This window comes from Chiloscyllium plagiosum, chromosome 13 (genome assembly GCF_004010195.1).
Source record: "Chiloscyllium plagiosum isolate BGI_BamShark_2017 chromosome 13, ASM401019v2, whole genome shotgun sequence".
NCBI lineage: Eukaryota > Metazoa > Chordata > Chondrichthyes > Orectolobiformes > Hemiscylliidae > Chiloscyllium > Chiloscyllium plagiosum.
This window is the reverse complement of record NC_057722.1, coordinates 46,567,524-46,584,693: the sequence shown is the minus strand read 5'-3', so window position 1 is coordinate 46,584,693 and position 17,170 is coordinate 46,567,524. Positions and strand designations below refer to the sequence as shown.

General features: G+C 38.0%; 1 protein-coding gene across 1 annotated transcript in view; it reads left to right on the top strand.

The window, feature by feature from the left end:
- Nucleotides 1–1,759: 1,759 nt before the first annotated feature.
- LOC122556381 (endothelin-converting enzyme-like 1) overlaps nucleotides 1,760–17,170 on the top strand; it is an 89,116-nt gene continuing 73,705 nt past the window's right edge. The window contains exons 1-3 of the mRNA XM_043703015.1: nucleotides 1,760–1,860; nucleotides 3,788–3,842; nucleotides 9,501–9,569. Coding sequence (XP_043558950.1) covers nucleotides 1,760–1,860; nucleotides 3,788–3,842; nucleotides 9,501–9,569 — 225 coding nt within the window. The remainder of the gene's footprint in view (nucleotides 1,861–3,787; nucleotides 3,843–9,500; nucleotides 9,570–17,170) is intronic.

The window sequence follows — 17,170 nt, the reverse complement described above, 5'->3', positions numbered from 1 at the left end:
GGGTTACTCTTTGGAGGGTCGGTGTGGACTTGATGGGCTGAAGGACCTGTTTCTACACTGTAGAGATTCTATGATGAACAGTGTTGGCCAGCAATCATGAAAATGTTGGAATGAAGTTGGATTGAAGGGTCTGTTTCCGTGCTGTATATCTCTATGACTCTTAAGAGAGAACAATGAGTGAAATGATTCTAATTTTGGGCAGGAGGCAGTTTTGTTTAGGAAGATTCTATACTGGGGTTGTTTATTAGTTTTTGCTTTCACTAGTTGTTTTCCATCTATCAACGTGTTAAACGTTCTGAGGAAAGAATTCCAGTCTGTAAAAAATAAACAAAAGTCTCCAGAGGTCCACCAAAGCCATTTGCAATGGTCAATATCTTTGGAATTCAAGCAAGATATACAGTCCTATGTGCCTGTAATACAATCCATTGTCCAAGGATTTCATCGTTGTTATGAATCGTTGAAATGGTTATCGAACTGCAAATTATGATTCTTTTGTAATTTATCCCTTAACTCTCTGTCTGTGTCTGCCTTTTGCTATGTGAGTAGGAGTTTATGATCAAAGAAGATTGGGCTTAGATTGTATATATTAATTAGGTTGTCTTATAGTTTATCTGTGTTCTGCTAAAGTTATATTCTTAATAATAAATTGGCCGTTTTTATTTAAGCTATAAACTTGGTGTCCAAGATCTGTTACTTGCAAAATTTGGTTAGGAATAAATGAATAATTGTGAAGGTAGTTAATGTTTTAATTTCACAGTGTTTCAAATGTAGTGATAGTGATGCTAATTTGGTTTGGCAGTAGCAGTGCTCATTGTCAAATGGTGCCATTGGATCAATTAAAGTTCTTATCTGAAAGATAGCACTTACCTCAATATAATACTGACCATGTCCTTAAACTGTGTTTTTAAAAACTCACTCATAAGATATGAGTGTTATTGCTGGGCTAGCATTTATTGTCCATTACTACTTACTCTTGAGAAGGGAGACCCACAATGCCATTAGGGAGCAATTTCCAACGACACTGGGTTAGTTTTTATGCACCATACAACAGGTGTAGCTCAGAGGAAAAATGAGTTCTGGGAACAGGTGGACAACACAATTCGAAGAATACAAAGCAATGATAGGCTGGTGATAGCAAGTAGCACCTGACTGGACATGTGACGAGAGAAAGAGCAGGATAGAAGATTCTCCATGACAGTTTTAGAAAAGCAAACAAAGGTGCCAAGGTACTGCGGTTTTCAGTTTCATGATAGTTGGAAATTTTAAATATCTGGTAAGAAAAATTACAGAAACCACCTTTATTAGGTAAAACAGTGGCACAAGAGCAATACAGCTGGACTATATCATGATTAGAAAGGAACACACAAAGGAAGTAAATAACCACAATGTCTTCCCAAGTGAGGAACCGAACTCTAATCATAGAGTGCCGTTGGCAGTGCTCATTTCAAACTCAACAAACAGCAACAGACATCAGGTGGTGGAAGCTACGAGATTCACAAGTGAAGGGGGGAATTCAGAGAACAAAGGGAGAGCCACCTACAAGGAATAGAAGAATTTACAACAAGCCCTGTGGAAGACTGGTAGAACTCAATGACAAACTTGATTAGGAAAACTGTTGAAGAAATGTATGAAAGATCATCTGGAAGAAAGATGGAAAAGTGGCTTGGTAGTGGAATGAAAACACTGAAAATGTAGTAAACGAAAAGAAGGAACTGTTAAAGAGGTGGACACAGTCCAGGTTCAAAGAAGAAAAAGAACAATGCAAAAATCAAAAAAGAAGCCAAGGCAAGTGATTACTGGTGAAAGACTCCTAGCCATTGAAGAAATATATGGAAGTTTGGATACCAAAAGGAACAAAAGGTATGTTCAAAATAAAGGGGTAGATGTAGGGGAATGAGTCTGGGTGGGTTGCTCTTCGGAGGGTTGGTGTGGACTTGTTGGGCCGAAGGGCCTGTTTCCACACTGTAATAATCTAAAAAAAAACTAAATCTATCATCTAAAAAAATAGTAATTGCTGGAGATAGGTTAACAAACAACGAGGGAGGTTTACATACAATCGAAGATGGATGTAGAGTAACCTTAGTGAAGAGGATGTAATCACGGAGATATAGGGTCAATACTTTGACTTGCTCAGGTCTAAAGATAACCTGTGAATAAAGACAGAAGAGGTAGCTGTAAATCAAATCACATCAATCTAGAAGAAATCAAAATAGTTCTGAAAGGAATGAAAAGCAGCAGAGCAACAGGAGATAACAGTGGAAGTATGGCATTCATTAATTAAATTTGGCTTCCAGTTTCTGAACAAGCTGCTCATATGTTATGATAAGTGAAAAAATCCCAAGGACATGAAGGTAATGCAATTCGGTACAAATACGAAAAGAAGGGGAGACATCCAGGATTGCAAGGACTACTAACAAGTTAAACACCTACCAAATACCTTCATATGGGAGGGGGCCATGGCCCAAAGACTGAGAAAAATTGTTCAAGTCCATGAAGGTTAATTCAGTTTCATGTCCAGAACAGGTACCACAGATCCCATTTTTACTTCTGAGACAAGTGTCAGAGAAAAATCAGTAAGTTCAATGCAACGTAACGATTGCGCTGATCACTCTTGAGAACTCTTATAATCAGGTCCCCAGTGAGGAAGTCTGGAGATTGCTGAAATTCCTGGAACCCCTGAGAAGCACATTTGACTATTTTAGGACCTGGACAAGGAGTACCAGACAAGAGGAAGAAGCAGGATGGAAGAGAGTGAGAATTCTGTCGCTAAAGTTGGATGACACCAAGGATTTGCACTTAGCTCTTTCCACTATATAATTGACATGGATCTTCTAACTGAGCTAGATAGCTAGTTAACTGAGGTGAGATGTGCCATAGGGAAAAACTGTTTGTAGATGACATTAAGCGATGTGTTGGGCTCGATGAGAACAGGACCATGCATCTGGGGAATGGGAAAAATAAAAGCATTAGAAGACATGGATGTGAAAACACAGGATCTATATTATGGACTTTCAGCTTGAGCATAGGAAGACAATTGGAAAAGTAATGCTAAGTATCTGAAGTCAGTGGTGGCAGGAGATGGAAATATAGCAATGGATTAGCTCTGGTTGGATAATTTGGAAGAAGTCCAATGGATTATTTTGTGAGATTGCTGAAATGGAGATGAATCTGCAAAATGTTTATGTGACCAGCCTTGTTATATAATCAAAGTTGGGCAACCAGAGGAATGGAACAACAAATGGTACTAATGAGGTAGGATGCTGAGGTGAATCAGTGGAATAGTATAAAAGAGGAATCGGCACATTGGCGGTTGGGGAATCAGTGGAAGATATTGTGGGAGTCTGAAAGAAAAATGCTGAGAAGAGATTATAATATCTCTTGCAGAGAGCAAAGAATTGGGGATGCAATTGGCAGGTGAAAAAGAGAAAAGGAATGCCTATGATCCGATGGAAAGGTACAATGCCAAGAGAGTTAAATGCAGTAGAATGACAAGAAGAGATGGTGAAGAGTTACCAACAAGCATTGTGGTGATCCGATGTACAATAGGAGAAGCCAAAACAAAATGGAGAAACTGTGAGTAGAGAATTCCAGAAGTTCAGAACCTTCTGAGTTCAGAAATTACTCTCTGCTCAGTCCTAATGATCAGCTCCTTATCCTAACATGGGCTAGATTCCCCAGCCATGGTCAACCTTTGTGTTTCTACACATCAAGAATCCTAAATAAAATCTATGTAACTTTTCTCAGTCCTTTTAGGATTTCACTTTCTCAAAAAATGGTAATTGGGTAGATCTTCCCTGTGTGAAGCCAGATTGGGCACCATATTTAAAGTTGTTATTATTCAGGTAAGCCTCAACTTTATTCTTAATTGTTTTATCTGATTTGCAAGTAAACAATTCCCCCTTCTCCAAGTAGTTTTCACTTGAGTGTACTGCTGTCTCCTTGGCAGAATGCATTCCATGCATTGGCAATGCGCTGCTCAGCAGGTTGCCTGCCATTGCTTGAGGCTGTTTATTGAATTTATATCAATATTATTTGACTACTGTTTGGAGTTGCTTACACAAAGCAAAAACATTTTCCAGAAAAACAGCAGCAGTTCAGAATCACATACTAATTAAAAAGGAACTTTGTATTTTAAGTTATTTTCCAAATTTTTGCTGCAAACTGATTCATTCTTGGTGGGGTTTTCTGTCCAGTGAAATTATACACTGGAAAGGAATAGAAGTGTGCATTCAGATTATAAAGACTCACTTTTGCCGGCACTTGGATCAGGAACACGAATAGGATCATACAATGGATAACAATTCAAACCAGATCAAGGCACTGATCCACTTCTGAGCAGGATTGGACCATGGAGATAATTGGTAATAGGATTGGATCAGTGCCATGAATCTTGAGTTTGAAAAAAAAGTACAGTGATAAATTAAATGATGTGGTAATAAAAAGAATGATGAATATGACTGTGCTGAACTACTTCAAACAATCAAGACAGTGAGTAGTTACTGCTGAAAAATAATCAGTGGCAGATTTAAGTGGAAACTGTGATTAATTTGCCTTCAGCCTCTTATTGATCCAACACTTAGCAGAAGCATGTTTTGCACCAATATAGGTTAAATTAATGTAAATCATTCAAATTCACAAATTTCTAATTCTGCTTGTTTTTGGAAGATTGTGATATTTATTGATAATTAGATAACAAGTTTGGTTCCTTAGATGAGACGGCTGCACTATGAAGAGAGATTAAGTAGAATGGGCCTATATGCCTGTGAATTTAGGAGAATCAGAGGTGATCTCATTGAAAATTTACATCAGGCAGCATCATAAATAAGATAGTGTCCAGCCTGCTGCCCATTATAAGCAGCTATAATTAAATATCAGGTATTCCATTTAATGGGTGGCCAATTTGACACTACCTGTATTGTGCCAGTATTATGGACAGAGTCAGGAGAGAACGGAAACCTTTGTTCCCTTCAGCTTACTTTCTGTAGTCATGTTTTTTGAAAAGTAGGATGTGTGCGCTTCTTAAGCACAAACACATGCAATTGATTTAAATAAGAACAGTAAACTTTTGAAGGGTTAAGTAAAGAGGATTATTTTTTCACACATTCGTCCTTGAAGTCAGATTGCTACTTCATGAACACATAACATGTTCACACATACACAGGATTGACAGTCAGGCTCACATGCCCTGTTCTCTGCAGACAGAAAGAACATGCACTGTTTCAGCATCTGTTTCAGCTCAATGATAAATCTTTGCATGTTCATTTCTCAGAGAAATGCCTAACTAATCAAAGTCATTCTGCTTGACTTAAAATTTAAACAAAACCCAGTTGTAAACTGTCAATCAACACTAATGGGTCTATTCTCCATGGCAACACCTGTACCAATCAGAATCCAATTGCCAACCAGTCAGCATTCTCCTCTTTTTAAATTAGATTCCCTACAGTGTGGAAACAGGCCCTTCAGCCCAACAAGTCCACACCGACTGTCTGAAGAGTAACTCACCCAGACCCATTTCCCTCTGACATGCAATTAACAGTATGGGCAATTTAGCATGGCCAATTCACCTGACCTGCACATTTTTCGACTGTGGGAGGAAACTGGAGCACCCGGAGGAAACCCATGCAGACACAGGGAGAATGTGCAAACTCCACACAGACAGTCGCCCGAGGCTGGAATCGAACTTGGGACCCTGGTGCTGTGAGGCAGCAGTGCTAATCACTGAGCCACCGTGCCGTGGTATAATTTTGATTTTCCCTTTTAATTTGTATTTTTCCAAAGTATCTTGATGAGTGTAAAATGAAAAGCTTCGATAAAATATATTTCTTTTTGGCAATACCCAAGATAAAATTAAAGAAAATAGTGCACATTCACTGTTTATAAACAAATGAACAGTTCATACCAAACACTTATAAGAGGTCCATTTAAAAAAATGTTTCACTCCTGAAGGATTGGTCTAGGTAGGTTCAGATAACAAAATCGTACACAGTGTTGTTGTAGAATTCCCTGGAAGAAAGGAAAATCCAGCAGCTCACAAAACTAGGCCCTTTTTGTTTTTATACTGGCAGATCCAGTGTCTTTTACAGGGGGAAGTGGGTTAGGAATCAGGCTGGCTCCTTTTTCCAGCTTAAAAACTCATAAATACGAACTTGTTTTTCTGTAGCTGGTATGCTACAGTGGATTCCGTTTGCAGATTGACTAGTTTCCTTTGTTTCTTGGGATAGTAGCTTTGTTACCTGTGAGCCAGTTTTAGTCATGTGACTATGATGCACCAAGAATGGCTTAAAGCTTGAACCATTGCAGTACAATGGAGAATGTAAAGGGGGTTCTTCACATTCATTTGTGATGGACTGGTTCTGTTACAGTTCCTTTGGGAATTGAAGTCAAGATTAGCCATAATAAGCCAAATGGTCTACTCTTGCTCCTACATCTTGTGTTCTTCTATTTTTTCAAACTTGAATACATGAAGTCTGATTGTCCGTTGGTTTTGAGTTTTGAAACAATTTCAGGGAGCATAGGTTTAAGGTAATGGACTGAAGGTTTAGTGGAGATGTGAGGTGTTAGGGAATCTGGAAATCACTGTCAGAAAGAGTGGTACTGACAGAAATCCTCATAACATTGAAGAAGTATTTGGATGGACACTTGCAATGCCAAGGCATACAAAGCTATAGGCTAGTGCTGGAAAATGGGATTGGAATGGTTAAGTGTTGTTTTTAACCTGCACAGACTTGATGGACATTTTTCTGTGCTGTAGACCTCCATAACTGTATAAGTCTATGACTCTAACAAGTTTATGTTATGAAGATAATTCGGTAGCTATGTCAATGCAAGCATGAGGAGATTTACCATGGTTTTTGAATTAGGAACTTTCAAGAGTCAGTATAGAATTTTCAAGTTCATCTGATCATTGGCAAAGACAAGTCCAGAAAATTATATACTGAATGCTATTCATGTCTAAAGTAAGTACAGGACATGTCTTTACTGGACATAACAAGCAATGCACAGGAAATTTTTATTGCACAGAATTCTGAGAAGGCTTGACAGAGTAAATGCTGGGAAGCCATTTCTTTGTCGAGAAAATCTAGAACTAGGGGTTATCAGCTTAGCATAAAGAAGTGACCATTCATTTCTGATCTAAGAAGAAATTTCACCACGCAGTGGGTCGTGTGTCTCTGTTGACTTCAGAAGGCTGTAGATGTTAGGTACAGTCAAGATTGAGATTGACGCTATAGATATGAAGAGAGATACAGATAGGGTAACAGAGTGGTGTAAATATTAAAGTGTATGAACAAACAACATATATATTGTTATGAATATTACAAGCATATCATTTGCTTCACAAATTTATTGAGAAATAATTTATCAAACTATTCATGTTACATTTGTTTGACTTCAAACTCTCAATTATTTTTAGTTATAATTAAGATTGCTATTACTTAGTTCTTAGATTGTAGTTACTTTTGTAAAGTTAAATGTATAATGTACTTCATGAATGTCAATTAAAAACTGCTGTTGTAATTGCAGGTGTTATAGAATATTTATCAAACACCAGTTTAATTTCTGCTACATGACTAACACTCCAACATGACATTTAGGGGAAAAAAGTAAACAAATGCATTTATTTTTCATTAAAGTAAGCTTTCTCCAATAATGAAAATGCAAATCCATATATTGCATTCCTCTCCAACAAGACAGGCAAGTAATTTTCCAATTATGAAACAGTGTTCAGTCTTGAATATGCTGCTTAGCATCTGTGATACCACTGTACGATACCTTGCTGCACCTCTAAAGCATGAACAGTAAATCAAGGTTTCAAAGATTCCAATCAAATATTTGTAAGTACTTCAGTTTCGCACACTGCTGCCCGTACACAGTGGATTAATGACTTTGGGACTGAGACCAGTTAAGTAGCTAATTAGCTGCTTGATAAATATGGAACTATTATAATTACATGTGCATTGTGGTTAACCAGTTTTTTGTCATTAAAACACTCAAATTCTTATTTCTTGAGCCTGACAAAGGGAACATACTTTGGCTGCCATTTTAAATAACAAACATTTAAAATCAAGAAGTAACAAAATCAGAATTAAGTATTTTCTTAAATCATAAAAAAACTTTTAAAAATTACCCCTATTATTTTTAGGAGTAATTTAACTATTATTATCTGAGTATATCTTTACTGTATCTGGACACTCAGAAAACAACAGTAGGATAGTGCAGAGTCAACATGGATTTAGGAAATGAAATTATTTTAATATTTGTTAATGTTTTTGAGGATGTAACTAACAGAATAGATAAGGAGGAACGAGTGAGAGTGTTGTACATGGATATTCAGAAGGTTTTTGAGTGAGTCCAAAACTAGGGGGCATATTTTTTAAGGTGAGAGGAGAAAGATTTAAAAGGGACCTGAGAAACACCTTTTTCACACAGAGGGTGGTTCGTGCATGGAATGAACTGCCAGAGGAAGTGGTAGATTTAGGTACAGTTACAACATGTAAAAGATATTTGGATAGGTACATGAGTAGGAAAGATATAGAGGGATATGAGCCAAATGCAAGCAAGTGGGACTAGTTTAGTTTGAGAAACTTGGTCAGTATTGTCGTGTTGGATTAAAGGGTCTGTTTCCATGTTATATGACTCCACGACTTTATGAATCAATGACAATGTCTCACATGGAGGCTAGTAAGCAAAATTAGTGTACATGGGATTGGGGTAATTACTCATGTGGATTGTGAATTGCTTAATGGACAGAAAATTGAGAGTAGTGAATCTTTGAGAATTCTCTAACCCAAATGGTTGAATAATGCCCAGCCATTCAAGGTAGAAGCCAACAAATTTCTAGATATTGAAATAATCAATGCATATCAGGATAATATGGGAAAAGTCGTTGATCTGATTTGATTTATTATTGTCACATGTACTTAGATACAGTGAAAAGTATTGTTTTGCATGCTAACCAGACAAATCATACATTTAATAAGTACATCAGGACCTAACAGAACCTAAATTCTAATATCTCTTTATATCTTAACTGAAAATGTAGTCTTATCACATTGTTGTGGTACATCAAATGACAATTAGTCTAGTTGAAGGAATGCAATAAAATTTATTTATATTTATGGTTATCAGACAGATAAGGTACGGTTCTTGCACTTACCTCTGGTCATGTTTTGTTACACATTTCTACAGTAAAACTAAGAAAACACATTTTTTTCCCATCAGAGAATTCTACTTTTTACAAAACTGTAACCATTATTTTGGTGTGCATTTTATTTTATGCTAAAGCCGACAGGGACACAGTTTGTAACTTAGGATTTAACTCCATGTTAGCCCCTTAAAAATTTACAAATGTTAATCTGTCTCATGATAATGGAGTATTTATTTCAAGCAGCTACATAAAACAAAGCTGAAGGATCTAACATATTGTTTTGGAGAAAAGCCATAATGGCATTTTAGATTAATAAAATGTGAAAATGAAATTAATTTATGACAATGTTTTATAGATTGATCAAGATGGACTCACACTGCCAGAACGGACTCTTTATTTTGGGCAAGATGAAGAAAGTGAAAAGGTAAAGCATTCTAAATCTTTTTGGTACATTAAAACATAAAGGAATGGATCAAAGGAAGACTACAGGCACCACTTTAATTCATCTGTGGATACATAGGTCTTCAGCTTAGGTCAGATTGCGTTTAGATGTCATTGAAAGATGACCATTGATAGAATGAGATTGCATTTTAAAGCTGACTTTGGAAAGTGATTGTACACTGACTTTTCTTACCTCTTCTTGAATTTGAATTGATCTATAAACATTTTGAAAGGAATCAATCTTTATTTTTTTATCTTCTATCCATCTTTACGGAAAAGCAGGATTTTAGAAGTTCCAGAAAAATTATGTGGTGAGGAGGCCTGTGAAAATGTCACTATTATGTTCCATATGTACAGTGTTGCTTTCCTACTCCCCTCTTGTATTGTTGCAGTTGTACCATAATGTTAATTAATCTTTCCCTGGTTAAAGATTCTTTGGCTGTGAAAATGGGCCTCAAACACTACTGGTGTCCAGCCTGCATAATATATCCTGACTGTCAAGGTGCTGGCATTGCCATGTGAAGTGTGCATCAGAAACACGCAGAATGGGTGGATTATTGACGAGAAGATGAGGCAGAAAAATACTGTCATTCTCAATGTTGTCAGCAATGTCAAATGCAATGGGTTCCCATGGTATGAGGGCTTAGGAAATGTAGGTTTGTCAGTCCCTGGTCAGTGCTTCTCACTGTTAAAGATGCCTCGTCCTGCAAGGGAGCAATTAGTCTATTGTATTTGGATTAAGTGCCTGTCATGGCAGAATGACTCTTGGTTTCCTTTATTAGTTCATGGGATATAGATGATGTACTATGATGTGGTTTCTCAGAGTCATTTCTTTATAAACAGCCGCTGCTGCTAATCCAGATTTATTTATCCTTCATGATCTATTGTAGATAAATTGATGGGCTTTTAACCTTCAAAAGGATTTTCGTACCTGACTACGTGATATTTATGTTACCTCCTATAACGTAAGAACAAAGTGAAGGTAACAGAGTACTGAAAGATTCAATAACATTTTTTTGCAACCTCTGATATCAATATATAATATAACCACAGACACTAGTGTGTCTAGGCTCAAGTTAAATTGGAATGTAAACTGAACCCTACTTCCCTCAGCATGACATGCTGCAAGAAGACTCAATAAGATGAAGATTGCTTTCTCTGAACCATCAGGTCACATGCCTTAACACAATGATGATGTCATGAGTATGTCCCTTAAAAAGTGTATTGTGTAATCACTGTGAGACATAACACCACAGTGGGTATCACTGTCAAAGCCAGCAACTGATGTCCATATCTAATTACTCTTGATCTGTTTGGCTGGACAGGAAGAGAGTGATTAAGGGACAATCATGCTCACATTGCTGTGGCTCTGAGGATATATGTAGGCCAGACCAGGTAAGAACAGCAGATTTCCTTCCCTAAGTAACATTACTGGAACTGATGAGTTTGTTTTAATGTCCATCAATAATGATTTCACAGTCATCATTAGGTTAGCTGTTAACTCCAGAAGCTTGTTAACTTAATTTAAACTCACCAACTGCCATGGTGAGATTTTTGCGCATGTCTCCAGATCATAAACCTGTGCTTCTGGATTAGTAAACAAAACAGAACTTGCTAGCAAAACTCAACAGATCTGGCAGCAAGTGTGGAGAGAAAGCAAAGTTAATGTTTTGGGTCCAGTGACATTTCTTCAGAACCTCTTTAGAAATGTTAACTCTGCTTTCTCTTCACAGATGCTACTATACCTGCTGAGCTTTTCCAGCAATTTCTGCTTTTGTTTCTGACTTCCAGCATCCATAATTCTTCGGTTTTCTTTTGGATTAGTAGTCCAGTGACATTAGTACAATGCCATACTTCCCCCAACTGGAAGCAGAAAGGGGTTGCTGAGAGGTTAGCTGCATTGGCAAGTGTGACAATGAGGTGGTGTTTATGAATGCTAAATATGTGATTAATTGCTTATGAGCTGACCTAGAGTCCACCTGATCAGGATATGTCCTGAATGAGGCTATGTAATTGCCTTCATTCAAGTGGCGTTCCCCAAGCTCAGTTGGACTGGCAAGGGTGTCCACTTCCATTGGAATATCCTACTACTCATATGCTTCGTTTGCTGCATTTTCCAATGATAGGACCAGTTGAGGGGCTTGTTTGAAGTCCAGTTGGGCTTCAGCTAGTTGGCAGTTTTGCATAGTTACATCATGAATTCCACAAACCAAACGGTCTCTAAGCATCTCATTAAGGGTTAAATCAAAATCACATGCTTTTACCAGTTGTCTTAACCTAGTCAAAATTCCTGATATGGATTCCCCTGGTTCTTGAATTGCTGAGTAAAAATGATGGTGTCTCAGAATTAGAGGAGCCTTGATGTCATTCATTTTCCTTAACTATATCCATCAATTCTTGAGAGGTTTTAGTATCTAGTGCCTCAGGGAAAGTTAGGCTCCTAATAACAGAAAAAGCTGTGGCTCCACAGACTATCAGGAGAATTACTCATTGCTTTTCATCTGCCACAATGTCATTTGCCCATGAAAGATAATGCATTCTTTCCACATACCAGGCCCAGTCCTCAATGGTCGGGTTGAACAAGTCAAGCTTCCCAAACAAAGCCATGATGCAAGAAATGCTCACCCCAACTCAAAGATGACTTGGGTTGGGGTCATCTTTGGTGTGAGCAAGTTTTTTCAGGAACATGCTTTACTCTCGTTGCCACTGAAATAACTGCACCGAGGCAAGTATCCCATCACCAAGTTACCATTTAATTACACATGAAGAGTCCTTGACCCTCCAACTGCCTCTTCAGGATCAGATCTCAGAGTGCCTGAATCTCTGATATTTCTACTTTTACCTGTCAACCAGGGATCCCTGATTGGACCAGATTAACAGCCCCAATCAGGCAACTCATATTCTGTAATGTCTAGCTGGCTGACCTTGTTACAACCGTTGGCAACCAGCATTCTTTTTTGGGCTGTGTGTTTCAATAATTTAGATGAGCAGCTGGCAACAAAATTTGTAGGATAAATGCAACCAAAAATGATCTTATCAAATGTTTCTCCCCTTCAATGTTATGGTATGCCTCTCTCTACTTCTATGGCGTCTCTCTGTCGTATTCGGAGCTGACTCAGCATATTTGTTTGAATGGGATTGCCTCAGCCCTGAGCTGCTTCAGAGCTTGTGGTCATAGAATTCCGCAGCTTGCTGCATTATTTACCCCATTGTACTTGACAACTATTGGCATTATTCTAATAAGGAAAACAATTTTCTCACTTGGATATCTGTTTTACCAAACAAGTTCATAACTTTAGTTCAAATGTTAACTAAAAATTGTATAACCAGAATCACATTAATCAATTCAATTTAAATAGTGAACTCTGTAGGATAACATCAAAAGCTTTCGATGAAAATATTTTGAAAATTGCATGTACAAGAACAAAGCTGACTCACAGCAGATGCTGCTAAGTGCTCATCGATAGTAAAATCAGGGGCAATGATTTGCCTAGGCATGACTGGATTTGGAATTTTACATAGATATGCTTAGATGTTTTAGAACACTCTTAGACATTTCTGTAATTTTAGTAAATTATAAATTATTAGAAGCCAATTTAATCTGTTTAAATTGTTAAGGCTGTTACTTTTTTACATTGCATCAATAATTTATGAATAAACAGGATATTTTTTCAAATTCTGTCATGTAATATCTAAAATTTAAGGTTCCTAATATGTCAAAGGATCTCTAAACATAGTCAGCTACTGGTAATAATGGTGATTTTCTATATTTCCAGAAAAATGTATCAAGTTGATAATCAATTTATTATTTTATCATGTAGTTTAATGCCACACCTAGAGTTTAGGTTCAAGACAGATTGGTCAAGGAGAAGACAAAGTGAAGAACTGTTTTCAAGCTTAGCCTTCAAAGTAACACTATTTATTTGAGATTAGCATTAATAACGCTAATACCAGGTCATTACTAAGGACTAATGTATCTTTATGTCCATATGCTGTCTGAATCTTGCCAGTCTAGAATGTTTTAACACTACTCACACTGGGCTATTTACATCTAGTGAGTGTAGCTCCATGACAGCATTGAAAAACTGCTTGATAATTCTGAAGCCGATACATAAAAATGCACCTACAAAAAGAAATTTCATTTTGGATCTATTTCTGGCATAGTTTCATGCAAAGTGTGGAATTTACTCATGTTTTTACAAAGTGTATGAATGCATATTGGTTAAAGATTAACATGTCACCCCTATTTGCAAGATAACTCATCTGATTGCCAATCATTTCATTAAAAGCTGAAGGATGAGCAAGGGCAATTATCTTGTCCTATCACTGTTCTTGATACTGGTGGGTTGAGTCAACAGGACCCAGCAGTTTCTGATTTTCAAAGTCTGCTGGTCAGGCCTACGCCCTGGGCACATCCAGTGGTGAGAAAATAAGACATTTTCTTCTTCTTGCATGTGTGAACTATGGAGAGAAGGGGATTGAGAAGTAAAAGGGCAGTCGGGGTTAGTCTTTAGAGGTCCCACCCTTGCCTTAAATTGTCATTTATGCCTACAATTGTCACCAGACTGGGTCAATCAGAGGCCTCCATCCAACTTGTCAGGCAGGCACTTTTCCATGGTTTCCCAGTTAGAGAACTAACCACCTTTCTTTCACACTGGGGAGGCAGTTGATTGGGAAGATGGGGAGTTGAGACCCTTAAGTAGCCAATAATTGGAAATAAGGGCTTTAATTGCGAGTGATCCAAGAAAGTCATCCACAGACCTTTTCACCAGCACTTAATTGTTGAGGTGGTGAGAAGGGAATGAGTTTCTCTCCCAAGTAAACATGCCTGATTATATCCCATTGTCACCATCCCTTTGCCACCTCCAGGAAAGGAAATTGCATCAAAAACCACTAAACATTTTTCACTAAATATTTCACAATATTCATGCCAGAAAGCAAAATCATGATAACCAATACCTCAAAATTTACTAACACAAACATAAGGATTGAAAATAAATGAATGTTGGTGTTCAATGCACTCACGTGTACAAGTAGGTTAATCTAATTCAATGACAGAAGTAATGGAAAGTACTCATTTTGTGCACAATAGTAATATACATTTGTGAGAAACGATACTCACTCAATTCAATAATTTCAGTCCGAGTTAAGATCTGAAGCAGTATTGTTTATTACACTCTTGCAAGAAGGGTGTTGTGTCCACTGTCCACAAGGCAGGGACACACACACACTGAATTCGACAAGTACACAATATTTATGTAATTCATTCCTCTTCCCTCCTCCCATTGCTCCTCCCCTGTTTACATCTCCCACTTCTCTAAGACCGGCGCCCATCACTCTTGTTTATCTCTTGCCTTATCTGGCCTTGTCTGTGACAAAATGCTTATTTCTGGCCTCACAAGGCCATTTGACCACATCCTGCTGTGGTCCATTGTTGGGCATATCCTCCTTTACTGCCATCTTCTTCCTTGCTTGTTATGACCTTATGACCTCTTGATTGTGGTTTGTTCTTGTTTTTGCTGAAGCGGGAAACAGATGCTTATAACTACTGTTTGTACAGGCATATCTAGCTTAGCCCCCTCCCCTCACAGCACCTTATCTATTTGTCTGTAACATCTACAATTGTTTGCAGATACATTTCATTCTTGTATGCACATTTTAGCTAATACAAAAACAATTATATCTTTCCTTCACATAGTTTTCATTCTCGTTAACTCAGCTCTTGGCTGAAACAATTATACACTGGTGTGAGTTCATTTACCTTGCATAAGTAATTATGATTCCAGAAGTAACACTGCTTTACCTGTATCCCACAATTTTCCCCTTTTTCTTTAATTATCATTTGTTATCTTCTGCATTTTTATCATATGTCGCTTCCAAATTGACGAGCATCTTTCCCGAAATTTCATTTATTTTGGAAATCTCCCCGAGGTCACTTATTCCTTCTTTGTTTAACAGGTAGAGCCCTTCTCTCCGATTGCTCTTTAAGGACATTTGTTTCATTAAGGCTGTCTCAATCAGTCTTTGGCTGAGTCCTCATATATAGGGTATGATGCAACAGCCAATGGCTACCAATACCACAGCTACTATTATCAGGGAAGTAAGGATGGAGACTACCACCCCCTTCCATTTTCCAAACTATGATTCAAACCATCCTGTGAGAGATGTGTCTACTCCTGAATTTGCAGCCAGTTCCTCTGCTAAGGTAGTCAATCCCCTTAAGGCCCGAGTAATTGAACCATCAGGTGCAGTGTTATTAGGAATAAAGGTACAACAGCTTCCTTCTAACATCTCACACACACACACCCTTTTTCCGCTAAAATGATATCAAGGGCCATTCTGTTTTCCCATGCCATCCTACTTGTCGCATCAAGTTGTTCTGATATTCCTTTAACCACATCTCTTGTATAACTTATAAATCACTGTTGATTATAGAAAATGTAATTTATCCAATCTACATTTTTATTAATTGTTACCCACCAGAAGAGAGCCGACTCAAAGCCTGCTGCAATCTGGTTGTGAGCCTTGAATTCATCTGGTACCTCTCTTGGAACTCCTATAGAGTCTAGATAAATCCTGCCATCGAAAGAGGTGTCTAACAGTGATTTCTTACTCCTTCCCTTTTTCTCTACTATCTTTTCCTTCTCAAATGCCAAGGTAAATGGAATTGCCAATTGTACAATTGCACATATCCCTCTCCAATCCGGAGGTAGGGTGGGTCTCAATATTTTGCCTCCACAGTACTACCATAGATCCGCTTGAGGAATCTTTAGTGCTGAGTAGTTCCCTCCCTTGTCCGTTTCAGTGACATTCTTAATCTCTGTACATAGTCCGTTTCAGTGACATGTACAGTTCCTATCATTCCATGCAGTCTCATCCTGATACAGGGCTATCATACATTTCATGCCCTTCCTGTCTCGCTTCCACCTGAGTGGAAAGGGAACCACCTGGGCCATTGGTCTACCGGAGGCACATGCATAGCAATTGCTCTTGTTCAGACTTTTTACAGTATACTTTACCCAGTCAACCCAGGCATTTGCATCCCCGTATCCAGTTTCTATTTCGATGGTCTGTTTCAAGTCCTCTATAATTTTTACCACTTTAGGGTCATCGGGAGGGGTGAAAGGTTGAGTCTTACTATCTAGTAGTTCTGTCCATTTTCCCTTTCCTACGCTAATTCAAAAACAACAGCCCCAGAAATCCTCCCTGTTTGCTTTCATTCCTATCCCAAATGTTTCATTTAATTGTATCTCATAGGTGCCCCCCCCCACCCCCAAAGTTGCTTCATGCCATGTGGTTTTCTTTGTCGTTAGGTATATTGGGTTACGGTCTTTATCGGGACAATCGAGAGCTGATCAGAAGGCGGCCCGGTGTACTGTGACGAAACGATTATACCAAGTACCATCCCCATAAAGGACTTAAGATGTATCTCTGAGCTGCTGTACTGTCTCTGATTATCTACATCCCCACAATTTACTAAGCTACATGCATCAGGTCTATTATTTGCGGATTATCAGACTCAGGGACCGTTAATAACACATATGAAAATAATGTTTGACAAAATCCCAATACTGGGAGAGCTTG